Source organism: Meles meles, chromosome 1 (assembly GCF_922984935.1).
Source record: "Meles meles chromosome 1, mMelMel3.1 paternal haplotype, whole genome shotgun sequence".
In the NCBI taxonomy this organism is placed as follows: Eukaryota; Metazoa; Chordata; class Mammalia; order Carnivora; family Mustelidae; genus Meles; species Meles meles.
The window spans coordinates 115,160,309-115,181,088 of NC_060066.1; the positions used below are offsets into that span (position 1 = coordinate 115,160,309).

A 20,780-nucleotide genomic window follows, 5' to 3' on the forward strand; every position below is an offset into this window, starting at 1 on the left:
TTATGTGTCTGGCACAGTGCTAGGACCCGGTGACACAAAGATGAATGAGGCATAGTTTTTATCCCCTAGCTGCTCACAGACTAGCGATGAGATAGATGCATAAACAGGAAATAGCACTATCATTGTGTGCTGTGGAAGAAAAATGTGCATTTTTCAACAAACACATAATGATCCTGTGCTGCATGCCAGATACCAGGGTGAAATGCAAAAAAAAAAAAAAAAAAAGAATAAGAATGCCTTTTCTATTTTTAAGGGGTGTCTAGCTCAGGAGTCAGATGAGTCAACAGTCACCATTCTGGAACACCGAAGCAAGCACGAGGTTCACATGGGAGCCCAGGGTCTGGCACCTGCCAGATTGAAGCAGTCGGGGAAAGTTTCCCAGAGTATTTATATCCAACAAGGAAAAGCAGAGTGGATTCCAGGCAGACAGAGCAGCACACACAAAGGCAGAGTGGCTTGGGGGAATGTGGCATTCTGGGGGAACCCAAAGCAGCTCAGCATGCCTGGTACCCAGAGTGAGCAGGGGGAAGGCAAGAGCTAAGTAGCAAAGTCTGGAGAGGTAGGCAGAGGACAGAACTCAGGCACTGGGGATCCATTGATCATTTTAACCTGGCAAGTGGTCTGGTTGGATTTGCATTTAAGAAAGATCATTCCAGGGGTGCCTGGGTGGCTCAGTCAGTTAAGCATCTGCCTTCGGCTCAGGTCATGATCCCAGGGTCCTGGGATCGAGCTCCGCGTCAGACTCTCTGCTCAGTGGGGAGCCTGCTTTCCCCTCTCTCTCTGCCCACTCATGCTCTCTCTCACACACACTCTGTCTCTCAAATAAATAAATAAATAAAATCTAGAAAGAAAGAAAGAAAGAAGGAAAGAAAGGTCATTCCAGCAGAGGTGGGCAAATCAGCACATACAGGAGCAGTCTGGGGGCAAGACAGTGACATAAGAAACTATTTAAAATTCACTTCAAATTATGAGGGATTGAATTTAGGTAATACTACTGGGGAGAGAGAGAAGGGGGTGGATTGGAAGCCATAAAGCAAGGTGATGGGCTGAATTCGGTTCTTCCCTGAAAAAATTCATGTGTGGAAGTCCTAGCCTCTGGTGCCTCAGGATGTGACTGTGTTTGGGAAGAAGGTCTTCGAAGACGTGATAAAGTTAAAGGTCATGGCCATAAGGTGAGCTCAAATCCTACCCGATTGTGGTGCTTGTGAGATTAGAACGTGGAGACGCACAGAAGGAAGACCACGTGAAGACACAGGGAGAAGACAGCTCTCTACAGACCAAGGGGAGAGGTCTCAGAAGAAACCCATCCTGCTGCTACAAGTAGCTCAGACTTCCAGCCTCCAGAATTATGAGATGATCAATTTCTATGGTTTCAGCCACCCCGTCTGTAGTACTTCACTATGGCAACCTGAGCATACGAATACAGGCAGGAAGCCTTGGGAGACCTGGCATGGGGGGGGGGCGGTGGTAGTGGGGACATGGATGTAGGGCTTCAGGGAAGAGAGGAGAGGGTGGCTTTCAGGATTCTGCCTTGGCCACCTGGCAGATGAGCTTTCCAAGAGCTCTTACAGAGGTGGAGCAGTGGGGTTGGACATGGAAGATGAAGCATTCCAGCTGGGACATGTTCGGTTCTGGCTGGGTTGTGTTCGTGGTCCCTATAGAGCAATGAGTGGAGATGCCCACTAAGCCCCTGGACGTGTGGGGCTGGGCTCACACAGGAGCGGGAGTGGGGGGATGGGGAGTCCAGACGATGGGATCTTCAGACACAGGGACAGTTGAAGCAGAGGACAGCTGAGGTCCCCCCGGGAACATGTGAGCTCTGAGAAGAGAAGGCAGAGGCCAGAATCACAGAGAACCCCACCCCTTACAGAAAAAAAGATAGCCTGGGCACAGGACAGAGCGAGAGGCTTCGGCATTTCCAGGAGAAGAAAATGTCAAGAGAGGCTCTCAAATCCTGGAGAGGTCAACGTCTCAAAGTCTCTGTCTCTTGCTCCTTCACACCACACACACACACACACACACACACATGTTTATATTGTTCTACTGTCTTGCAATATTGGTCTGTTGCTTTGCAGTGATTCTTCCATTATTTTATGTGCATTGCTTTCCAGGTTTTCGAGTCAGAGCCGAAGCGATGTCTGTCTGCTTCTCCAGAGGCGGCAGAACGCCTTTAGCTCCAGTCCCCTGCCTGCTAGTGCTTGCCCTAGTGGCAGGGATGCTCCTCCAGCCAGCCCCCAGACAGAAGCTGCCTCTCTGTCACACTCTCTCCTGCAGGGGCATCTCAGCGCGCCCTCTTGGTTTTCCCTTCAGGGCCTTCTTATAGCGGTCCCGTAGTGATGATGGGTGACTATAGGACACAGACTCAGTGGCCCTTCTCCAGGGTGTTTGAGGTGACACTGCTCTTTCTAAGTCTTTTTGAGGGGTTGGGCAGAAACCTTGTGCCTCCGGGGTGGGCTCAGATGTCTAGGAATCGTGGAAATCACAGCTCCCGCTTACCTCAGCCGCCCAGACTGGGGAAAATCCAATTAGCCCAGACAATTCCTTGGTTCCAGGCATTCCCTTTACTTCCTCTGGGGAAAGGGAAGGCAAATGGACCTCCTCTCATGGATTTCAAGATGCCTTGAAGAAAGGTAATTTGCCCAGAGTTGCATGATTAAGAATTTGGGAGGCGGGGGCACCTGGCTAGTTTAGTTGGAAGAGCACACAACTCTTGATCTCGGGGTCATGAGTTCAAGCCTCACACTGGGTGTAGAGATTACTAAAAATAAATTGGACCTGGCTCTGGGTGACTATTAAGATCTCTCTACTGTTAAATGATCCTCTTCCTTGTTGTCTCCCCTCAATCTCCTGCCTGGTTCTGCCTTCCTTTCCCGGCATCCTCCATGCTTGTTCCATTAGCCAGTGCACCAAACCTGGAATCACGCGGCTGGGGCGCTTTACCCTGAAATCAGCAGTCAGGCAGGCAGTGGGTGTTTACTCTCCAGGGCCCTCCTCCAGGGTACAGAGGGTATGGATGAAACAATAGGACAAGAGGAAGAGAAAGGCTTTATGCCTTAAGAACTTCCTGCCTCCTTGCAAATCTGAGGGCTAGATTAAATGTCGGAGATCAGTTTTTCTCACCCACTCTCCCAATAGCACTAGGTTCTGGGGAATGTCAGCCAGTGTCTCTCGGGAGTGTGAAAGTGATAGTTGAGGTGGGCAGGGCAGACCCTCTCCCCCTTTTGCTGAGAAGAAGCCTGAAAGACATCTGCCCTCCCAGCTGGGCTGTCTCAGGGGCCCAGGGCGAGCTCAGTCCTCGGCAACAAACTCAGCCCTCTTGTCATCCCCGCTCACAGCCCTCCTGCGGTCTCTTGGCATGAGTTCCCTCCTGGAGATACCACACCGGTGGTGACCAGCCTCTTTCCGATCATCCACTGCCCCCAAGGAGAGGGACTCCATCCTCCCTGCTTCCTGGCACGGCCTGACACTTTGAAATATTACAGACCGTTCTTATTTGGAGATTAAATTACCATCCTTAGTGCTCCCTTCCAGAGTCAGGAGGAGAAGACGTGTGTTGCATAAAGACCCTGAAGCGGGGGGTCCAGACAGCTGTTGCCTCTTCCCCTCCAGCCAGGTCAGGGCCCAGAGAGGCAGTTCTGCAAGCTCAGCCTCTCCAGGCTGGCTGGGATCGGGCAGTCTCTACGCCTGCGGGGACTTCTGCCCGGCAGCCCTGTTTCCTCATACCTGAGCCGTCTGCCGCCACACACCACTCCCGGCCTGAGCACACTATTTAAGGCCAGCACACGAGAACTGCCTGTGAGTCACGGCTCCGGGAGGGCAGCAGCGGCTCCAGGAGGGCAGCAGCGACTCCACGTCCCCCAGCAGCCAGCACACCGGAGGAAGGGACCCTTCCCCTCACCATGGCTTCCCTGGGTCAGATCATCTTCTGGAGGTAGTGTACTCTTCTCTAGCTTGGCTGGTGAAGGGAATAGGGGTGAGGGCTTTAGGGGGGATGCTGAGGACTCTTGAGCTACCTGTACCCTTATCCGACCCAGCATTGGGCTGGCAAGAAGCCTGGCCAGACCTGAGCCTCACTGGACTTGACTGAGCATCACACTCCAACCACTCAGGGCACTTATTCAGGGTTAGGCTGGTTTTCTGCCATGGAGAGCTGGCCCCTGCCCGGGCAGCTCTGGATCAGGGAACCTGGGCATCTCTCAGGCTGAGAGCTCCTTGTGACATCGAGGCTCTTGGGGGGCACTGAGCACGGTGGCATGGGGCTGTGTGCTGGGATGGAAGGACACCAGTGACTAATGATGGGTGGGATACAGGGGAGCCCACTATGTGGTCCCTGGAATGAAGCAGGTGAGCATACTCTGACCTTCTCTGGGGGTGTGGCTTCCCAGTACTGCTGCATAACCAGCACCAACACCCTCCCTCCACCCCCAGCTCCATGATGGGGTCCCTAGTTCTTCTGGGACTCCCTGGGGAGGAGACCGCTGCAGCTGCTGCTGAGAATGCAGATCTTTGCTAAGGCCCCAGAGTCTGCTCACCCTGGGAGCTGGGATGGAGCAGGGAAGGACACAGGAAGAAAGAGTGTTGGAGGCACAAAAGCAGAAGGCAGTAGAGCTGATGGACTGGAGAATCCAAAGCTGAGAGCAGGGGCAAGCCTAGACCCCCATCCATGAAGAAAGGAGAAAGCCTATCCCTTACATTTTGCTCCTCTCACTTAGCTACCTCCAGTTGCCTCTTTCCCCCTCAGGACATCCCTTCCCTTTCTGCAAAGAAAGAGATGGAAAGTGAAGGAAGGGTTTCCCAGAGAGGGTTGGTGATTCAATGTCCGTCACAACTCATGATGGTGTTTAGGAAGACAGGAAGGCTGGTACCTGTCGGGTCTAGGGGTTGTTTGAGAGACCAATCCTCTCATTTCGTGGTGTTTTTTCTAGTGAGAGGAAAAGAACAGAGGGAAGGAGGAAAGGAAAGTTCAGATTAACAGTAAAGTTTGTCAAGATGTTGAGGGAATATTGCTTCCCAGTGAAGCCTGGAAAATTCTCTCCCTTCAAACAGAATGGCAGCTCCATCCCTTGTGTCCATCTGGAATAGCTGGTCCTGCAACAGGGGTTGGGGGCTCTGTGTGGCCAGTAAGGGTGCTGAGCAGCACTTCCCGTCCTGTGGCTGGCAAGGACACTCTGCTCCCAGGAGAAGCAGCAGGTAGTGGAGGGCATCCACTGGGGCTTTTCTGCCCTGCAAGAACACCCCAGGAAGCACTGACGTCAGAGGAACTGGTATTTTGCCAGCACCTTTTATCTCCATGCCCTGGGCTAGGTGCCATACAGAAGTCTCCTTTAATCCTCACCAGAGCCCATGAGAGTTCATCATTGCCTCAGAGAAGTTAAGTCATGGGCTCGAGGCCACACAGCGTGCAGGGGGCAGGGCAGCATTTAAATCCACTCTACCTAATTCTGAAACCCAAGCTCTGTCCTCTGGGCCATGCTTGCCCCCACCCCCGTCCCTGACCTGCCTGTCCCAGCTCCCCCCGCCCCCCACCCTCATTCCTCCATTCTGGTTCTATAGATGTGAAACACTCCTCATGCAACAAGTGACTCTCTTGTTCTAAAGATGGATGTGTGGGCTTTCTAATAATACATTACAACCAGCCTGACTGGTTTGGTGGGAGGATTAGCAGGAAGTGGGTGTTCAAAATGCATATTCCCCCACCCTTCAGAGACCAAATGGAATCCACAGAGGCTCCTCTTGTTGGCCCCAGCATGCCTCATTAGCTATTTATGCTCTGCAATTGCAAAAGCAATGACAAGCCATGGAGCAGCAGAGCTTTTGTGCAAAGAGGTTACTGGGAAGAGGGTCAATGGGTGGGCTCGGTGGGAAGCAGGGTCTGGAGAATTCGTCCCAGGGAACCATGGGAGCCCACCTGAGGGAACCCAGGGTCCACTCTTGGCCCTCAAACCCTCTTTCTTTGCCATAATTTTCTTAACTCATAATAATTCCTTTTATTGAGGCGATCATGACCGTTGGTGATGTGGGAGAGCTTATGAGAGGGCTTGGTGGTAGATTACTCTCTTAAATAATTACTGGAGAGCCTAATACCTTCAAATCTCATGCTCAAAGATGAATGCCACTCAGGGATGAAATACCGATGTGCGGTTTCTATTATGCCTGACCTCCTTAGTATATTTAAGCACTATGTGATCAGAATTTTCCTCCCCTCTTCCTCTTATAGCTGTCAACAGGAAAAGCATTTGCCCATGGGACATTTGTTGATCCCCTGCTCAGTGAGGTTATGTTCTGATCAACAACATTAACTGAGTACCTACTACATGCTGGGTGTTGGACTAGGGACTGGGAAAAAAACAGCTAAGACCTTGATGAGATTATAGCCTAATGAGGAAAAGGATTCCCAGACAGATCATTCCAACCTGCTCTTCATAGGTCAAGAGATAATAAGAGCAGGAGGCAACAGGAGAAATTCCCTAACCTGAGGTTTTGGGGAAGGTTTCCTTAGCCAGGTGATGGCTGGATTAAGTCTTAAAGGATGAGTTAGTGTGATCCAGATGAAAAAGGGTGGGAAGGACACTCTGCAGAAGAAAGAATAGAATAGAACTCATGAGCCAGCATGGGGTGTCGGAAAGCTATAAGCTACTCTCCTAGCATCATCATCAGAGTATGAAGCATGAGGCAGGGAGTGCTGGGATGAAACATGAGAGGCAGATCCAGGTCAGGCTTGGCCTTATCTTCCAGGCTCAAAGATAGTAATTTGTTGTTGTGATGGGGAGCCAATGAAGGCTCTCAAGCAGGAGAATCTTGGTGGTTTTCCTCTTAGGTGGGTTACTCCAGAGGTAGCATGGAGAATGGATATGAAGGCATTGAGCCTGGAGGCCAGGAGAAACAGTTGCAGTCCAAAGTATAAGAAATAATGAGGACCTCAAGTAGAGAATGATAGCAGGGATCTACGGGGGAAGATCAATTCCAGAAAGGTTTAGAACTTAAAATCAGTAATATATGATAAATGAATGGAGGGACAGGTAGGGTGTTGCAGAACAAGAGTAGGTGAGGCAAAGGGTGGAGTCTGGAATGCCCCCCAACCGTTTTTGTATTGCACAGAGTGAATAGAGAAGAGTGAGGAGAGATGAGAGTTAGTTAACTCGGTTACATGATGAATTTGAGGTTCCCCCTGGGACCTCTAGTTGGAGATGTTCAAAAGGCAGCTGAAACCAGGAGAAGCCAGGCCTGGAGATTGCAATTGAGAGTCAATGACTCACAGGCAGGGAATGGTCACCTGGCATGTCTTCTAAGGAAAGCATATAGAGAGGGATAAGGAGGCAGGGATGGGAAACAATTTAAAACAAATTTTAAGGGTGGGCAGAGGAAGAGGAGTCAAAGAAAGAACTGGGAGTCCATGGTGGGAAATGTAGGAAGAGACCAGGATAGATAAGTCTCAAGGATGTCAACGGAGAAAAGTTTCATAGAGGTCCCAGGGCTGGAAGGGTGTCATTTAGGCTCAGTAAGGTCTGGTGCTGATAGAGAGATCCAATCCTGATAAAAATATGGCCTATACAGCATTTCAGCAAAACTCATATGGATGTGCTCAGAAAATGAAGAGAATATACTGCCAAGCAGATCCTGCACCCAAACAAGGCCAAGAAGGGGCGAGAATGGCTCTCAGTCTAGCCTGAAGAAGGGCTCATGAGTGCACAGTCAGCAGAGAACACCAGATAGCTGTAACATGTGATAGCTCTCCTTCCTGAAATCAGAGACATCACTGTAGCAGAAATGAGGCCCAGCTGGCACAAAGTTCAAATTTTTGTTTTGCTTTTCCTCCCTCCATCCTCCCCTCTCCTCCCTCCTTTCCTTCCTTACTTTTCCCTGGATTCTTCATCTATTCTTATTCTGACTCTTCAGTTAGAAGACTGGGGGAAATCACCAGCAACGATTGGATTAATGAAGACCTGTCAAAGGAAGGAAGTTACTAGTGGAGAAATAGCAGGAATCTTTTTACCTGAGGAGGGTGCATGAAACACAAAATGAGGGAGGCTAGAACAAGAGAGCTCAAGCAGCTTTGCTCTATAGTCTTGGTTTCCCATTGTCCCTGAGTTTTCAAGTTGGTGGTTGGCTCAAACAGAGAAAACAGCACTTGGCAGCACAATGAAATTTGCCTGATGAGAAAATCGTGAAAGGCCTGGCTTGGGGAGGATCTCAGCACAGGCCATGATGATACTTGAAACCCCACTGAGGGATGAGATGGGCCCAACTTTCAGACTCTCTGATCCTACAGAATATAAGGCTTCAGGCCCTACCCCCATGAACAGAACAGGAAGTTAGAAAATGAGATAAAACTGCACATTAGAAGAAAGACTTAAACAGGTGGCACCTGTATTCCTGCCCCTATCGGAAGTACATCATCTTTTGAGCTGGCCCTCTTTCCCCATCGCCACCTCTTACAACACCACTCCTCTCCTTCAACATTCAGCTCAGATGGTTTTTCTACTTTGAAGTCTTTCTGGATCTTTCTGGTTGCAGTCAATTGCTCCTTTTATGTTCGTGGTTGGCCATGTTGATGGATTTCTGTTCCTGGTGCCCATCTGTTTCTCTCCATAGGGTTGGCCCCTTGAGGGGCTGGCCTTTGTCTTGTTCACCATTGTATGAAGGCAATCTAACACCATGGCTACGTATCTGGGCTCTGGGATCAGACCGTCTGGGTTCAAATCCTCCTGTCGTCTTGAATGCTTATCCCACTGGAATTAGTCTGACTAATTAGCCTCTATAAACCTCAATTTCCCTATCTGTAAGATGGGATGATAGTAGTATCTAACTCCTAGGGTTATGTGAATGACACGTGATGATTGTATGTCTGGCACATCCTAAGAACTCTATAAATGTTAGCTATTGCTAGAATCATTACTTGCAATTCTACAATACCCAATACGTGACTAGCTCTCTGTAAGACCTTATTAACCTCAACTCCATGACCCCACTGGCCCTCCTGTCCCTTGAATAGATGTTCTCATGAGACTATGCTTTGGCTAAATCATGAATGGGGTTTCCCAAAGACAGTTAACTCTAACAACACTCTGGAGAATGGTCAGAGTTTTCTAGATTCTTGTTTTGGAAAAAAAAAAAAAAAAGATCAAGACCACCTCGCCTTCTATTGTTTATGAGACTGATACATAATCCATCTTTCAACCTAAGAATGTCTGGCTATGGAGATCTGACCAAGCACTAGGTAATGGTTAACTAGCTAAACCACCCCACACTCCTAATTATCTCCATTTCACAGATCCAAATGTTGAGGCAAGACGACTTGCTCAGTGTCTCCCAGCCAGCCAATGGCAGGAACCAACTCGTTCCACTGGACCTCCATACTGACTGTTTTTAGAAGAGTATCTTTATAATTAGCCCTTACTCTTCTCCTGCCACTTGAAGCAAAACCCATCTCGTACTGCAAAGCTCACTTCCTCTGGGACAAGAGACTGCCAGGTTTCTTAACCATGGAGGAAGGAGCTGTCCCCAGAACAGGCTGGTGCTGTGGATTATGCATCCCTGGTTTGTGTTATTTCAAGTAGCACACATCTACCTGAGCTCTAGATGAGTGAGCTGAGAGGAAAACGTGACTAAAACTCAGGGAGAATTTCGTGCTTTCAGAACTTGAAAATTCAGACAGTACACCCCCTCATTTTATTGCTCAGACAATGAAAATGAATTGTGTGACTTGCCCAAGGGTTATGCCATTTTAGAAAAGTGAGTACAACAGAGCTCTTTCAATAATCCTGTATTGCTCAGTGTCCCTAGTGTTGGATGGCAGCCAACCATGATTTACCCAAACAGCAAGACTCCCTAAGTCCCAAGGCTTCCTCCACATTTACCTTTGACATAGGGAAGGAGTAGAAATAATGTTGGTACTAGAATTAAGCTAATGTGTGTTCATATTCAGCTCTCCGCTTCTTAGCTGTGTGACCTCAAGTATGTTACTTAACCCCTCTGTGTCTTCATTTTCTCCCCACTCAATTGGGGTTAATAACAGTATCTACCTCACACAGTTGTGCTTACCCCTGGCAGGGTTAGTGCTTTATATAGGAGTTACTCTTATTCAATGATTCCCTGCTACTCTTTTTATGGAATAACAAAGTGATTTGGAGGGAGGGAAAGGAAGGACAAGTCCAGCAGTGGCAGATGAGTTTAAGGGACCTCAGCATCTGAATTGTTCTGGGACTTGAGTCAACTGGAGATATCTTCTTTCCTAGTCCTTGTTCGGTGAGATATGGGAACATCCCTGGCCACCCCAGTGACAACACACTCTATAAAACACTTGGAGTCAGTTTCCAGACAGCAGTGGTGGTAACATCACCTGGGCCTGTTAGAAATGCAAATTATTTCCGGTACCGCTCCCCCAAGACCTACTGATTCACAGCCTGGGGGTGGGGCCCCATCAATGTGGATGAACAAGCCACCCAGGTGATGTTGATCAGCTCTCAAGCTCTGGAAGCTGTAATAGCGTTCTGTCTGTGCTCCTTGATTCCTCGGGGAAAGCACGAGGATTTAACCCAGGCAGAGGTAAATTTCACCTGGGATCATTTATCATCCCACATTCCTCCTTAAGAAATGTCCTAAAGAGGGACAGATGGGCCTTGATGAAAACAAAGGGAAAGACATGAAGTTTCTGCAGGTAAGAAACCCAGGTCATATTTCTCTTTATATTGGCTTTCCACAATCCCAAACCATCTGCCTGGACCGTCTCGGATTTACTAGCCCATCACTTCCAAATGTATTCCTACTACTCCCAGCACAGCAGTAATGGGAGAGAGGGCAGACGGTTTCCCCTCTTTCTTTTTCCTCAGATTTAGAATGAAAAATTTCATAGAATAAAAACCATGAAAGATTTGAGAAAATGAGAGAGCATCCATAAAATGTAGGGGTATTGAATTGTCTCTTTTAGCTTCCTAAGGGCTCCTCATTGTGCTCTCTCCCACCCCAACCCAAAATGGCCATTTCATAGCTCATCTCTCTTCAGTCCTCTTGCAGGTCCCCCCTCTCCGCCCACCTCCTGCCCGAGTCTCAGATGATTATCTTGCTGTATCCTTCAGAGAAAATAGGAGTCAGCAGATAGTACTTGTCATCTTTCCACTCCCAAAACTACTGGCTATACTCACCTGTGCCCTTTTTCTCTGCCTCCCTTCCTGGTACGGAGGATGAGCCCAGCTCCTATCAAAGGACAACCCCTCTGTGCCCTGGGTCCATAGGATCCGTCTGGATCTGGCCTGCTGCTCAAGAATGCCTCTACCAGCAAGCATCCACAGTCCTCCCCACCCCCTTCTTTTATCCCTGTCAGCATGCAGCCCACAGGCAGTGTTTGCTACTTTCAAGGGAAACCCTCTCTCAGCCTTACAGCCTCTCCAGCTCCCACCCCAGGTCTATTTTCCCTTCTCAGCAACCTTGCCGGAAGCACTGTCTGGAGTTACTGATCTGAGATTTGTGGTGTCATGAAAGGAATACGATGTGGTTCCCAGCACAGCCTAAAGCCCCGCTGCCACTTTCTAGCCAGGTGGCCTTGGGCAGTTTATTTATTCTCTCTGTGTCTGGGTTCCTCCTCTGTAAAACGAGGGTGATGTTAGAATCTGCATAAGACGACAGTGAGAATTTTGTGAATTAATACATATAGAGCACTTAGCAGACCCTTATTGTAATCCGTGATTTTGTCCCCTCTATACCAAGGTATTGCTCCTGTCAGTGCCAAACCTAATGTGGACTTCTCTGTACCTATTTTCGCAACAGCATTCAATGCAGATGTCCCACTACCTACTTTTGGATTTCTTTTCTTGGTTTCCATGATACTACACTTTCCTGATTTCACACCCTCCTTTCTCTGTGATACTGGTATGGTCTCTTGGAGTTCACCTCTGCTTCTCTATGCCTAGTCCTGGTTTGGGATGGTTACAACTTCCTGTGTTGCCCCATGCAACTGGAAATCAACCAGGATCTTCCTCTGGGAACCTGCTCTGGTATGAGGACTTTCAGTCATTTCCAGTATTTGATGATTGGTTCTACTCTGCTAAAAAGCCTCAGGGTCCAGGAACAAAATATAATGGTATAGGGACAATCATCCTTTAAAGGGGCTGGCATAAGCTTCGGGATTGGGGTAGAGTCCCATAAGGATGCTAGGGTAAGTCGTGTACTAGCAAGTGCTGTGTAGGAAGATGGCCATAATGGGCCACCCTTCCTGGAAACAGCCTCAGTGCCTAGCAGGATTTCCCCACGTGCCTGCTTCTCATTCTGCTCAACCATCATCCTGTCACATCAGAGCAAGATGGAATCCAAGCAACATGACTCAAACTCCTCATAATCTCTGTGTTTAAGTACCTAAGACAGTGATTCCCAAAGTGAGGCCAAAGGACACTGATATAGCAACAAAATTTTCTCCCGAAGAGTTTTGTAGTCAAGCAAGTTTGGAAGTGCTGAATCTTATTAGGCTGGATCATATGAAATTGTCAGTGTTCCATTGTTTTCGACCTACAGAAATGGTAATTTCAAAAGGCTCAACCTAAAATGTACTCTTCTGGGACATTCACTTAGGCATAGTAGCATATTACAGTCCTACAGGTAAAGAAATCTGTTTGATTGTGATTGATGCAATGTTATGAAAATGTAATCCTTCTGAAAATAATACTTATTAATAAACATCAGGACACACTTTGGGAGTCTAGGGGCCAGAGTAATTAGGAAAGAACAGAAGTCATGAATAGAAAAAAGCACATTAACGTGGGAGCTAGGGAGCAGCATCGGGGCTGAGCACATGCACAGGAGGAAAAGAATAGGCTGGTATTTTCCATCCTGGGAATGCCTGCCCAGCCTTGATATTCAAAGTCCTATTTTTCAGACCTTCCCCTTATACAGTAATTCTTCCCTGATGACCTTCTTCCAAATAGACTTGTTTGTAACTGACACCTTCCCTTTGCTTCCTCCTAGAGTAGAGGGAGGTGACATCAATGGCTCACCCCATATTCCTCAAGTGACAGATACTAAATAAACACGGGTATTATTTTGACTGCCCTCTCATTACTATAATTATTAATTAGTTCATCTTTTCCGGGTATTATCATTGTCCTGGTTCAGAAGTGTTCATCTAATTTGCTTACAACTGTGAGGTGAGTTCAGCTAATCTGGACACGGGAACGAGTCTCAGCCCCGGCGACTGGTGCCCCAAGGAGCATCTCAGATACGCTCTAGAAAGAAAGTGGGCACATAGCCAGGTTTGAATTTTTTGCTCTCTGGACGCCAGAGCCAAATGCCCATGACAGAGGATAAACTCACTGGACAGGGCAGATTCGGGTAGAAGAGAATGGTACACGGGCTTGGCCAAGACTAAATCCTCAGGGCTTCCAGCCTCCCCAACCCCTGTCCCCCCTGTCTGGAGTTCTTCCCCTGAATCATTTGTGTGCTACCTAGTGGCCATCACGGTGACCAACCCTCTGTGGAGTGACGAGGTCTCTGGACATCTGTCAGCCCCTGCGGTCATCTAGCAGGTGTTAGGGGCAGGCAGTATTATCTAATACTCTGGGGAAGAGGAGAGTTGATAGTGGGGTGTTGCTTCCCTAGGAGAGGAGAGAGTTCATTAAAGTTGTTAATTGTAGCCTGGCATGACTGAAGTGACATTAAATGGGGCGCTGACGGTTTTGTGTCCTGTGACGGAAGACACTGCCCACGGTGGGCATGCTTACAAAAGCAATGCTTAGCCTGTCGGGGGCATCGCTACAAACATTTGGTCACCAGGAAGGGTAAAAACCAGCCTTTTGGATTTCTCATGATGTAACTCAAAACAAAGCCTTTGATTTAAGGATGCTGAAAGAGCAAACACAGATAAGGCTTGAACAGGCCACATCGTCTCTCAGATCCTCACATCTCATTTGTCTTGTACCCGTAGAAGTCAAATGACCTTCGTAATATTTGGGGAGCTCTGGGGGCGGCAGGAAGGGAAGGGGCGCGGATGCTGCTGCTTCTCTTCGGCTGCATGATAGATAGGAAGAGGGTGGGATTAGAACCAGAGGGACCTGACTCGACTCCCCTTTCCAAATCTGTACTGTGTAATATGCCGGTCACTTAATTTCTCCTGTTAAGTAAGGACAACAAATGGACAGCCCAAAACCTCCCTGGGGATCAAAGGTAATTAGGCACAATAGATGATCGTAACAGTGACATTGACGGCAACACATAGCTCTCTTGCATTACTTACATGTCTACATCTTTCATTAGAAGTTGTCTCACCCATTTGAAGAAGATAACTTTTATTTTTTTATTAGATTTTTTAAAAATTTACTTGACAGAGGGGCGCCTGGGTGGCTCAGTGGGTTAAAGCCTCTGCCTTCGGCTCAGGTCATGATCCCAGGGTCCTGGGATCGAGCCCCACATCGGGCTCTCTGCTTGGCGGGTAGCCTGCTTCCTCCTCTCTCTCTCTCTGCCTGCATCTCTGTCTACTTGTGATCTCTGTCTGTCAAATAAATAAATAAAATCTTTAAAAAAAAAATTACTTGACAGAGCAAGCATAAGTAGGCAGAGAGGCAGGCAGAGGGAATGGGAGAAGCAGGCTTCCTGCTGAGCTGGGAGCCCGATGCAGGGCTTGATCCCAGGACCCTGGGATCATGACCTGAGTTGAAGGCAGACGCTTAACCGACTGAACCACCCACCAAGACCCATATACCGGGGACTTTAAAATAGGCAGAAATATTAAAAGCAATGGTCATACAGGCCTTATCATTCATTTCCTTTTGGATCCAGCTTTCAAAGAGTCTGTCCATGTTAGGGAGGTAACCCCACGGTTACTGTGGCTCTCTCGGACAACTGTGTCAGTTCTGGTGGCGGCCTTCTTGGGGGATCACCTTACACTCCCACAACCTTATAATCATGGCCTCCTGCATGGGGTTCTTCCAGTGTCAATACAGTTCTACAAGTTCTGCATACATTACTGATTAATTTAACAAATATTCATTGTTCATCTTTTTTGTACCTGGTGCCAGAGTCCCTAGGGTTACAGTCATGTACCAGCATCACTCAGAGTACAGATGAGAAGAGACAGATAGATAAGCGCGCAATTAAATACAGGACTCTACATGCCACTGCAGACCAGTTTCAGAATGCTTTGAAATCGACTTCTAATCCAGTGTTGGTTATTAGAGAGAATCAGAAGGTGGCTTCTGAATGGGAATTAGTGAAGCAAGGAGAAGTGGGAAGAACATCCGGGCAAAGTGCAAGGTCTACGGGGTGAGGCAGGTGGGAAGGCGAGTGGGAAGGCAGAGCAGGGACCAGAGCAGCCCCTGGAGAGATCAGCGTGGGCTAGATTTAACCTCAGCAAAGGAAGAGGTTGGCTTTTATCCTCCCATTCTGCAGCTGAGTAAATTAAGGCTTAGGGTGCCGTGAGAAAGTAAAGGGAGAGATCTGGGGGCAAGACTAGAAGATGTGCAAAACCAGCAGAAGAGGTCAAATCACTTATGAGAACGATTTTCAAATGAGTGAGGAGAGATGATGAGATCAGGAAGCCCTTGGTTAATGGCAGGACCTAGTGAGGCCCATTACTTATCCTTTCTGCAAGGGACCATGAATTTCACTACGTAACCATTATCACAACTGTTGAATATAATATACACAAAGGGAGTTGAAAGCAGATTCTAGATCTATCTGCCTCCAAAGTCTATACCCTTTCCTAGTTTAGAAAGAAGTTTATTTTATTTTTAATGCTAAGAATAAGTGGCTGGAGCAGCTGGGGAAGTCAGGGTTCCCTAGCTGGTGGCAAGATGATTCTGATGAGGTCAGTCCCTTTAGGTCCAAAAACTTGATGGCTATACTGTGTCAGAGCCCAGCTCCCCAGAACCCTCACTGTCAAAACCTCAAAAGCCGTGTTCCGCTGTCTTTCTTTAAAAGTCCTTCAAAATAAAACTATGTCAGCAAAGAGGGATATTGGTAAGAGAAGAGGTGTTTTGATACTGTAAAGTTATCAGGTTCTTGGCCCTTTTGAGGCACCAGAAGGACTTTTTTCCTTAAAGAGGTCCCCCCAAACTTCTGTGCTTAAACTGTAGGAGAAGATTAAAATTTTAAAAGTTTTGGGGTGCCTGGTTGTCTTCGTTGGTGGAGCGCGTGACTCTTGATTCTAGGGTTGTGGGTTCAAATCCCACACTGGTGTAGAGATACTTAAAAATAAAATCTTGAAAACAAATTTCAAAAGCTTTTGACCAGGGGCGCCTGGGTGGCTCAGTGGGTTAAAGCCTCTGCCTTCGGCTCGGGTTGTGATCCCAGGGTCCTGGGATCGAGCCCCATATCGGGCTCTCTGCTCCACAGGGAGCCTGCTTCCTCCTCTCTCTCTGCCTGCCTCTCTGCCTAATTGTGATTTCTCTCTGTCAAATAAATAAAATATTTAAAAAAAAAAAGCTTTTGACCATGATCAATACTGGGGGAAAAAAGGGAAAAGATATTGGGTGATGGACATTGGGGAGGGTATGTGCTACGGTGAGTGCTGTGAAGTGTGTAAACCTGATGATTCACAGACCTGTACCCCTGGAACAAATAATATATTATGTGTTAATTTAAAAAAAAGAAAAGATAAATCTGGCTGTTTTCTCATATTTCCAGTTGTCATTTTCTCATTGACAAATTCCTAGATCAACAAAATGCTTGACTTTCATAGATTTAGCAAATAGGTCATTATCGTTGCCCTAATACTGACCCCAAAGTATTCCATTTATTCTAATAAAGGTGTCACCTTAATGTAAATGCTAATTTTCCAAGGCAGAAAATATGGGGCCTATGAGAGAGTCTGTTTGATACGTGTATAGAGGATCTTGCTAGCTTCCCCGTTTCCTACCCTTAAGGCAAGTACAATTGTTAAGTAGTAGGTTGCAAGATGGTGGGTTTTCTCTGGCATTCCCCAAAGAGGCCAAACTGTGAAGGAAGTGTTTTTTATTTATCTGAAAATTCCGGGGGCTCCTGGTGCTACTGCCCACCTGGGTTTCCTAGAACTGAGGCTGTTCTCAAACCATCGTGCCGGGCAGGTGTGAACAGCCTATCACTTTACGAACACACCTGCTCACTTAAAATGAAGGCAAACCAGTTGTGGGTAACTTCTAGTCCGTATGCACTGGGTCTTCTCTCTGACTCTGCCAGTATAAACCACTGACCCATGAAACTGTTTTAACTGTTTCTGTTTTAATGGCATCACGTTGAAAGACTGTTCACTCACTGTCGGAAAGACAGGTCAAACCTGAAGAAAATTGTGTTTTCTTTGCAAAACGTGTTTTCCTTATGCAATGTGGGATTAGTGCGGAAACTTTGGGAAATACAGAAAAGCATGGAAGAAAAAAATATCAAAATCTGTATCATCCCTAACCGAGGGATGATCACTGTTACTGTGTCCTTCCAGTCTCTTTCCTCATTATTTGTATTTAATAAAGGATATCATACAGTGCATATTATCTTAGAAACTTTCAGGATGCCTGCTTGGTGCAATGGGTGGAGATCCGACCCTTGACCTCAAGGTCATGAGTTGAAGCCCCACGCTGGATGTGGAGATTACATGAAGAACATAAAATCTTAAAAAAGAAACTACTTTCTTTTTTTTTCTTTTTTTAAAGATTGTATTTATTTATTTGACAGACAGAGATCACAAGTAGACAGAGAGGCAGGCAGAGAGAGAAAGAGAGCAGAGAGCCCGATGGGGGGCTCGATGCGGGGCTCGATCCCAGGACTCTGAGACCATGACCTGAGCCAAAGGCAGAGGCCCAACCCACTGAGCCACCCAGGCGCCCCAAGAAACTACTTTCTATTTACTGGGTTTGGGAACATGTCTCATATAAATAAATATTCTTGGGTGATGTGATTCTTCAGAACTACATAGTATTGCCTCCAATAATGAACATTAATTCACTCACTCAGTTCTCTGTTCTTGGACATGTAGGCTGTTTTCAATGATTGGCTTCCAATTACTATGTTAATTTTAACTAACCTTTTAGTTGCCATCTCTAGGAATGCATCTTTTTCGTTCTTTAGAATGAGTTCTTAGAATTACTGGGGGCGCCTGGGTGGCTCAGTTGCTAAGTGTCTGCCTTCGGCTCAGGTCATGATCCCAGGGTCCTAGGATTAAGCCCCTCATGGGGCTCTCTGCTGGCGAAGTGGGGGCTGGAAGCCTTCTCCCCTTCCCCTGCTTGTGTTCCCTCTCCCACTGTTTCTTTCTCTGTCAAATAAATAAAATATTTTTTAAAAAAAGAAGAAGTTGAATTACTGGATGGAAGCTTGCTAGGCACATTGTAAGGCTTTTGATACACGTGAACAAATTATCCCCCTCCTCACCCTAAAGTTTGCATCACCTCACACCCCTACCAGCCATCTAGACTCCCCAAAATAATAATGTCTGCCTAGGCCTTTTCTAGGACCAGCACTAACCCCTTGCCAATGTTTTGAAAAAGAAAATGTCAAATTTTGTATCTAATGTTCCCACTTTTTCCCATTTCTGAGGCTTTCCTTTTCATGCCTTAGCCTTCTTCTTAATTTACTGGCCGACCCTACTGTCAGTAAAATATCTAATACACTCATTTATACCCAGGTCTCAGAGATTAATGAGATAAAAAATTACACTATACATTTTAATCAGTAACAAAACCAAAGGGCTGAATTTCTTATAGGGTTTCACTTTACTATCAAGCTACTGATGGCACAGACTGTGGAGTAGAGAAAGCCCTAGAGGTGGTAAAACAGAGGGTCAGCTGTTCCCCTAACCCCCCAAGGCTGCCCTTTGCCAAGTCTCTCACGTGGAGTGACAGAGGAAACAATGAAATACTCACAGCCTCTTCCTTCTCAGGACCCAACTCCTCAGGAAAATCTTGGGTGTTTTCTGCTAAGTCTCCCCCTACCCTCCAGCTCATGAAGAATTCAGTGGAGTCAACCCTGCAGAGAACACTGAGAAAGGTCTAAGAGAGAGGAGAGAGGATTTGCTGGTGACAGTGAACTTAATAAAGGACAAGAGACCAGGGAGTGGACTTCAGAGAGTTTCAGGGAAATTTCAAGAAGGAAGAGCTTGGGTAAGCTCATAAGGAGGATAGAAGTTGCAAAAGAGGATTTTTTAAAAGAGGTTTTGCTGTGCATTGTCCATGTAATGCTTTTAATGTTTTCCTGGATGTCCAATGGTTTCAGTGAAAGTTTTCCATTGGGTTGGTATTTCTTTGATGGTGACACTGCCAAAAACTGGACCACAGGATATTTGGGCTTTCCATAGGTTATAATGGGGCACCTGGGTGGCTCAGTCAGTTAAGTGTCTGACTCTTGATCTCAGCTGGGGTCTTGATCTCAGGGTTGTGAGATCGAGCCCCATGTGAGGCTCCATGAGGAGCCTGCTTTTAAAAAAAGATGAAAAAATTCTGTGTCTTCAGAGCGAGACAATATTTATGCGTAATAATGAAAAGCTGCTTTCTAAATGTGCATTTATATTTAGCTACTCATTTTAATTATTCATATAAAATCTTTCCCAAAAATTTATTTAAGGAGAGATAACCCTGAAATAAAATATGGACTGCCATTCAGTTGGGCTGCCTCCTGGATGTATTTTGGCTTAGTAGAAGAAAAATACATTCCAAAATCAGATCAGCTCAGTCTGGTATTTATCAAATGCTTAAGATGAGTCAGGCCCTGTGTCTGACACTTAGGGGAATAAATGTGACTGATATATTGATTCAGCATGACCAGTAGGTTCTAATCAAAGCGAAATTTTATTTTTATCTCTCTCTGACCTTTTAAAGTGCACTCAGTAGGGAAATACATGATGAAACTTCCGAATGCTCCAATGAAAACTTGGCCTCTCCCCCAGTGGGCTGATGTCCCCGCAGCCCCCCAGTCCTGGGAAGGGGCACTTCTCACATGACTCAATGCTCAGGTCCCCTCCCCTGCCCTCCTCCAGGTATTCTACTGGTGAGGGCTCATCATGACTCCAGGGTATCTGGCCTGTTGGACAAACTTACATATGCCTTGCCTCATACAAGGGCAAATGACCTCCAAATGCAGCCCTGTGTTCCTTCTGCCCCCTGTGTTCCCTATGTGAACCCCTGTCTCTGTCTCTTTCTCCCTCACTGACCTGTTCTAGACCACATTAAATTTCTCAAGTATGATTTAGGGTCTAGCTCATGGTGTCTCCAGCACATGCCAACTGTGTGCTTGGTGCATTGGTGATGGACAGGAGTTATGTCCTCAGAAACAACCTCACGAATCTGAGCCCCTTTTATATCTTTCATCTGATTGAAGTGTCTCAGAATCATGGAACTGGCTGTCAATGCTCCCCTTTTAAAAATCGACATAGTGGCGTGGGATCTTGCTTTGGTGTTCTGTCTCCATTGTATCTTGGAGCCCCAGCTGAAACTTTCAACTCAACATCCTATGATGCAAAAAGGACAAGGGACAGTGCCTGCTATTGAGAAGTTTGGAGGAGACACAAATGTGTAAACAGATCATTTCAATTTGGTGTAACAAACATCGGGACAGAAACGTGTACTAGGGACAGCAATGACACGGAGACAGCTTCTGATACAAATTGTCGCCACTCTCCCTCAAACATTATCAGGAGGAAAGCCATATGCAAAAGAATGATGGGTCCGTGTGGCTTACATGGGAGCTCAAAGAATGTGGTGTTTGCCTGGGAACCTCATGCTTCACAACAAAAGCTACTGAGGTGTCCCCTCATTGTCCAAGTGCCTGGGGAAATGAAAAAGATGACAGGTTTGCGGAAATAGCGTGTAATTGGTTAAAGTAGCTAGGAAGAGGATCCT

The 20,780-nt window shown here is 46.9% G+C and overlaps 1 protein-coding gene across 1 annotated transcript in view; it reads left to right on the plus strand.

Annotated features, from left to right (window-relative positions):
* Positions 1 to 20,780, plus strand: part of VTCN1 (V-set domain containing T cell activation inhibitor 1) — a 74,795-nt gene that overhangs the window by 13,948 nt on the left and 40,067 nt on the right. The window contains exon 2 of the mRNA XM_046019651.1: positions 1,108 to 1,172. Within this exon, the coding sequence (XP_045875607.1) occupies positions 1,108 to 1,172 (65 nt within the window). The remainder of the gene's footprint in view (positions 1 to 1,107; positions 1,173 to 20,780) is intronic.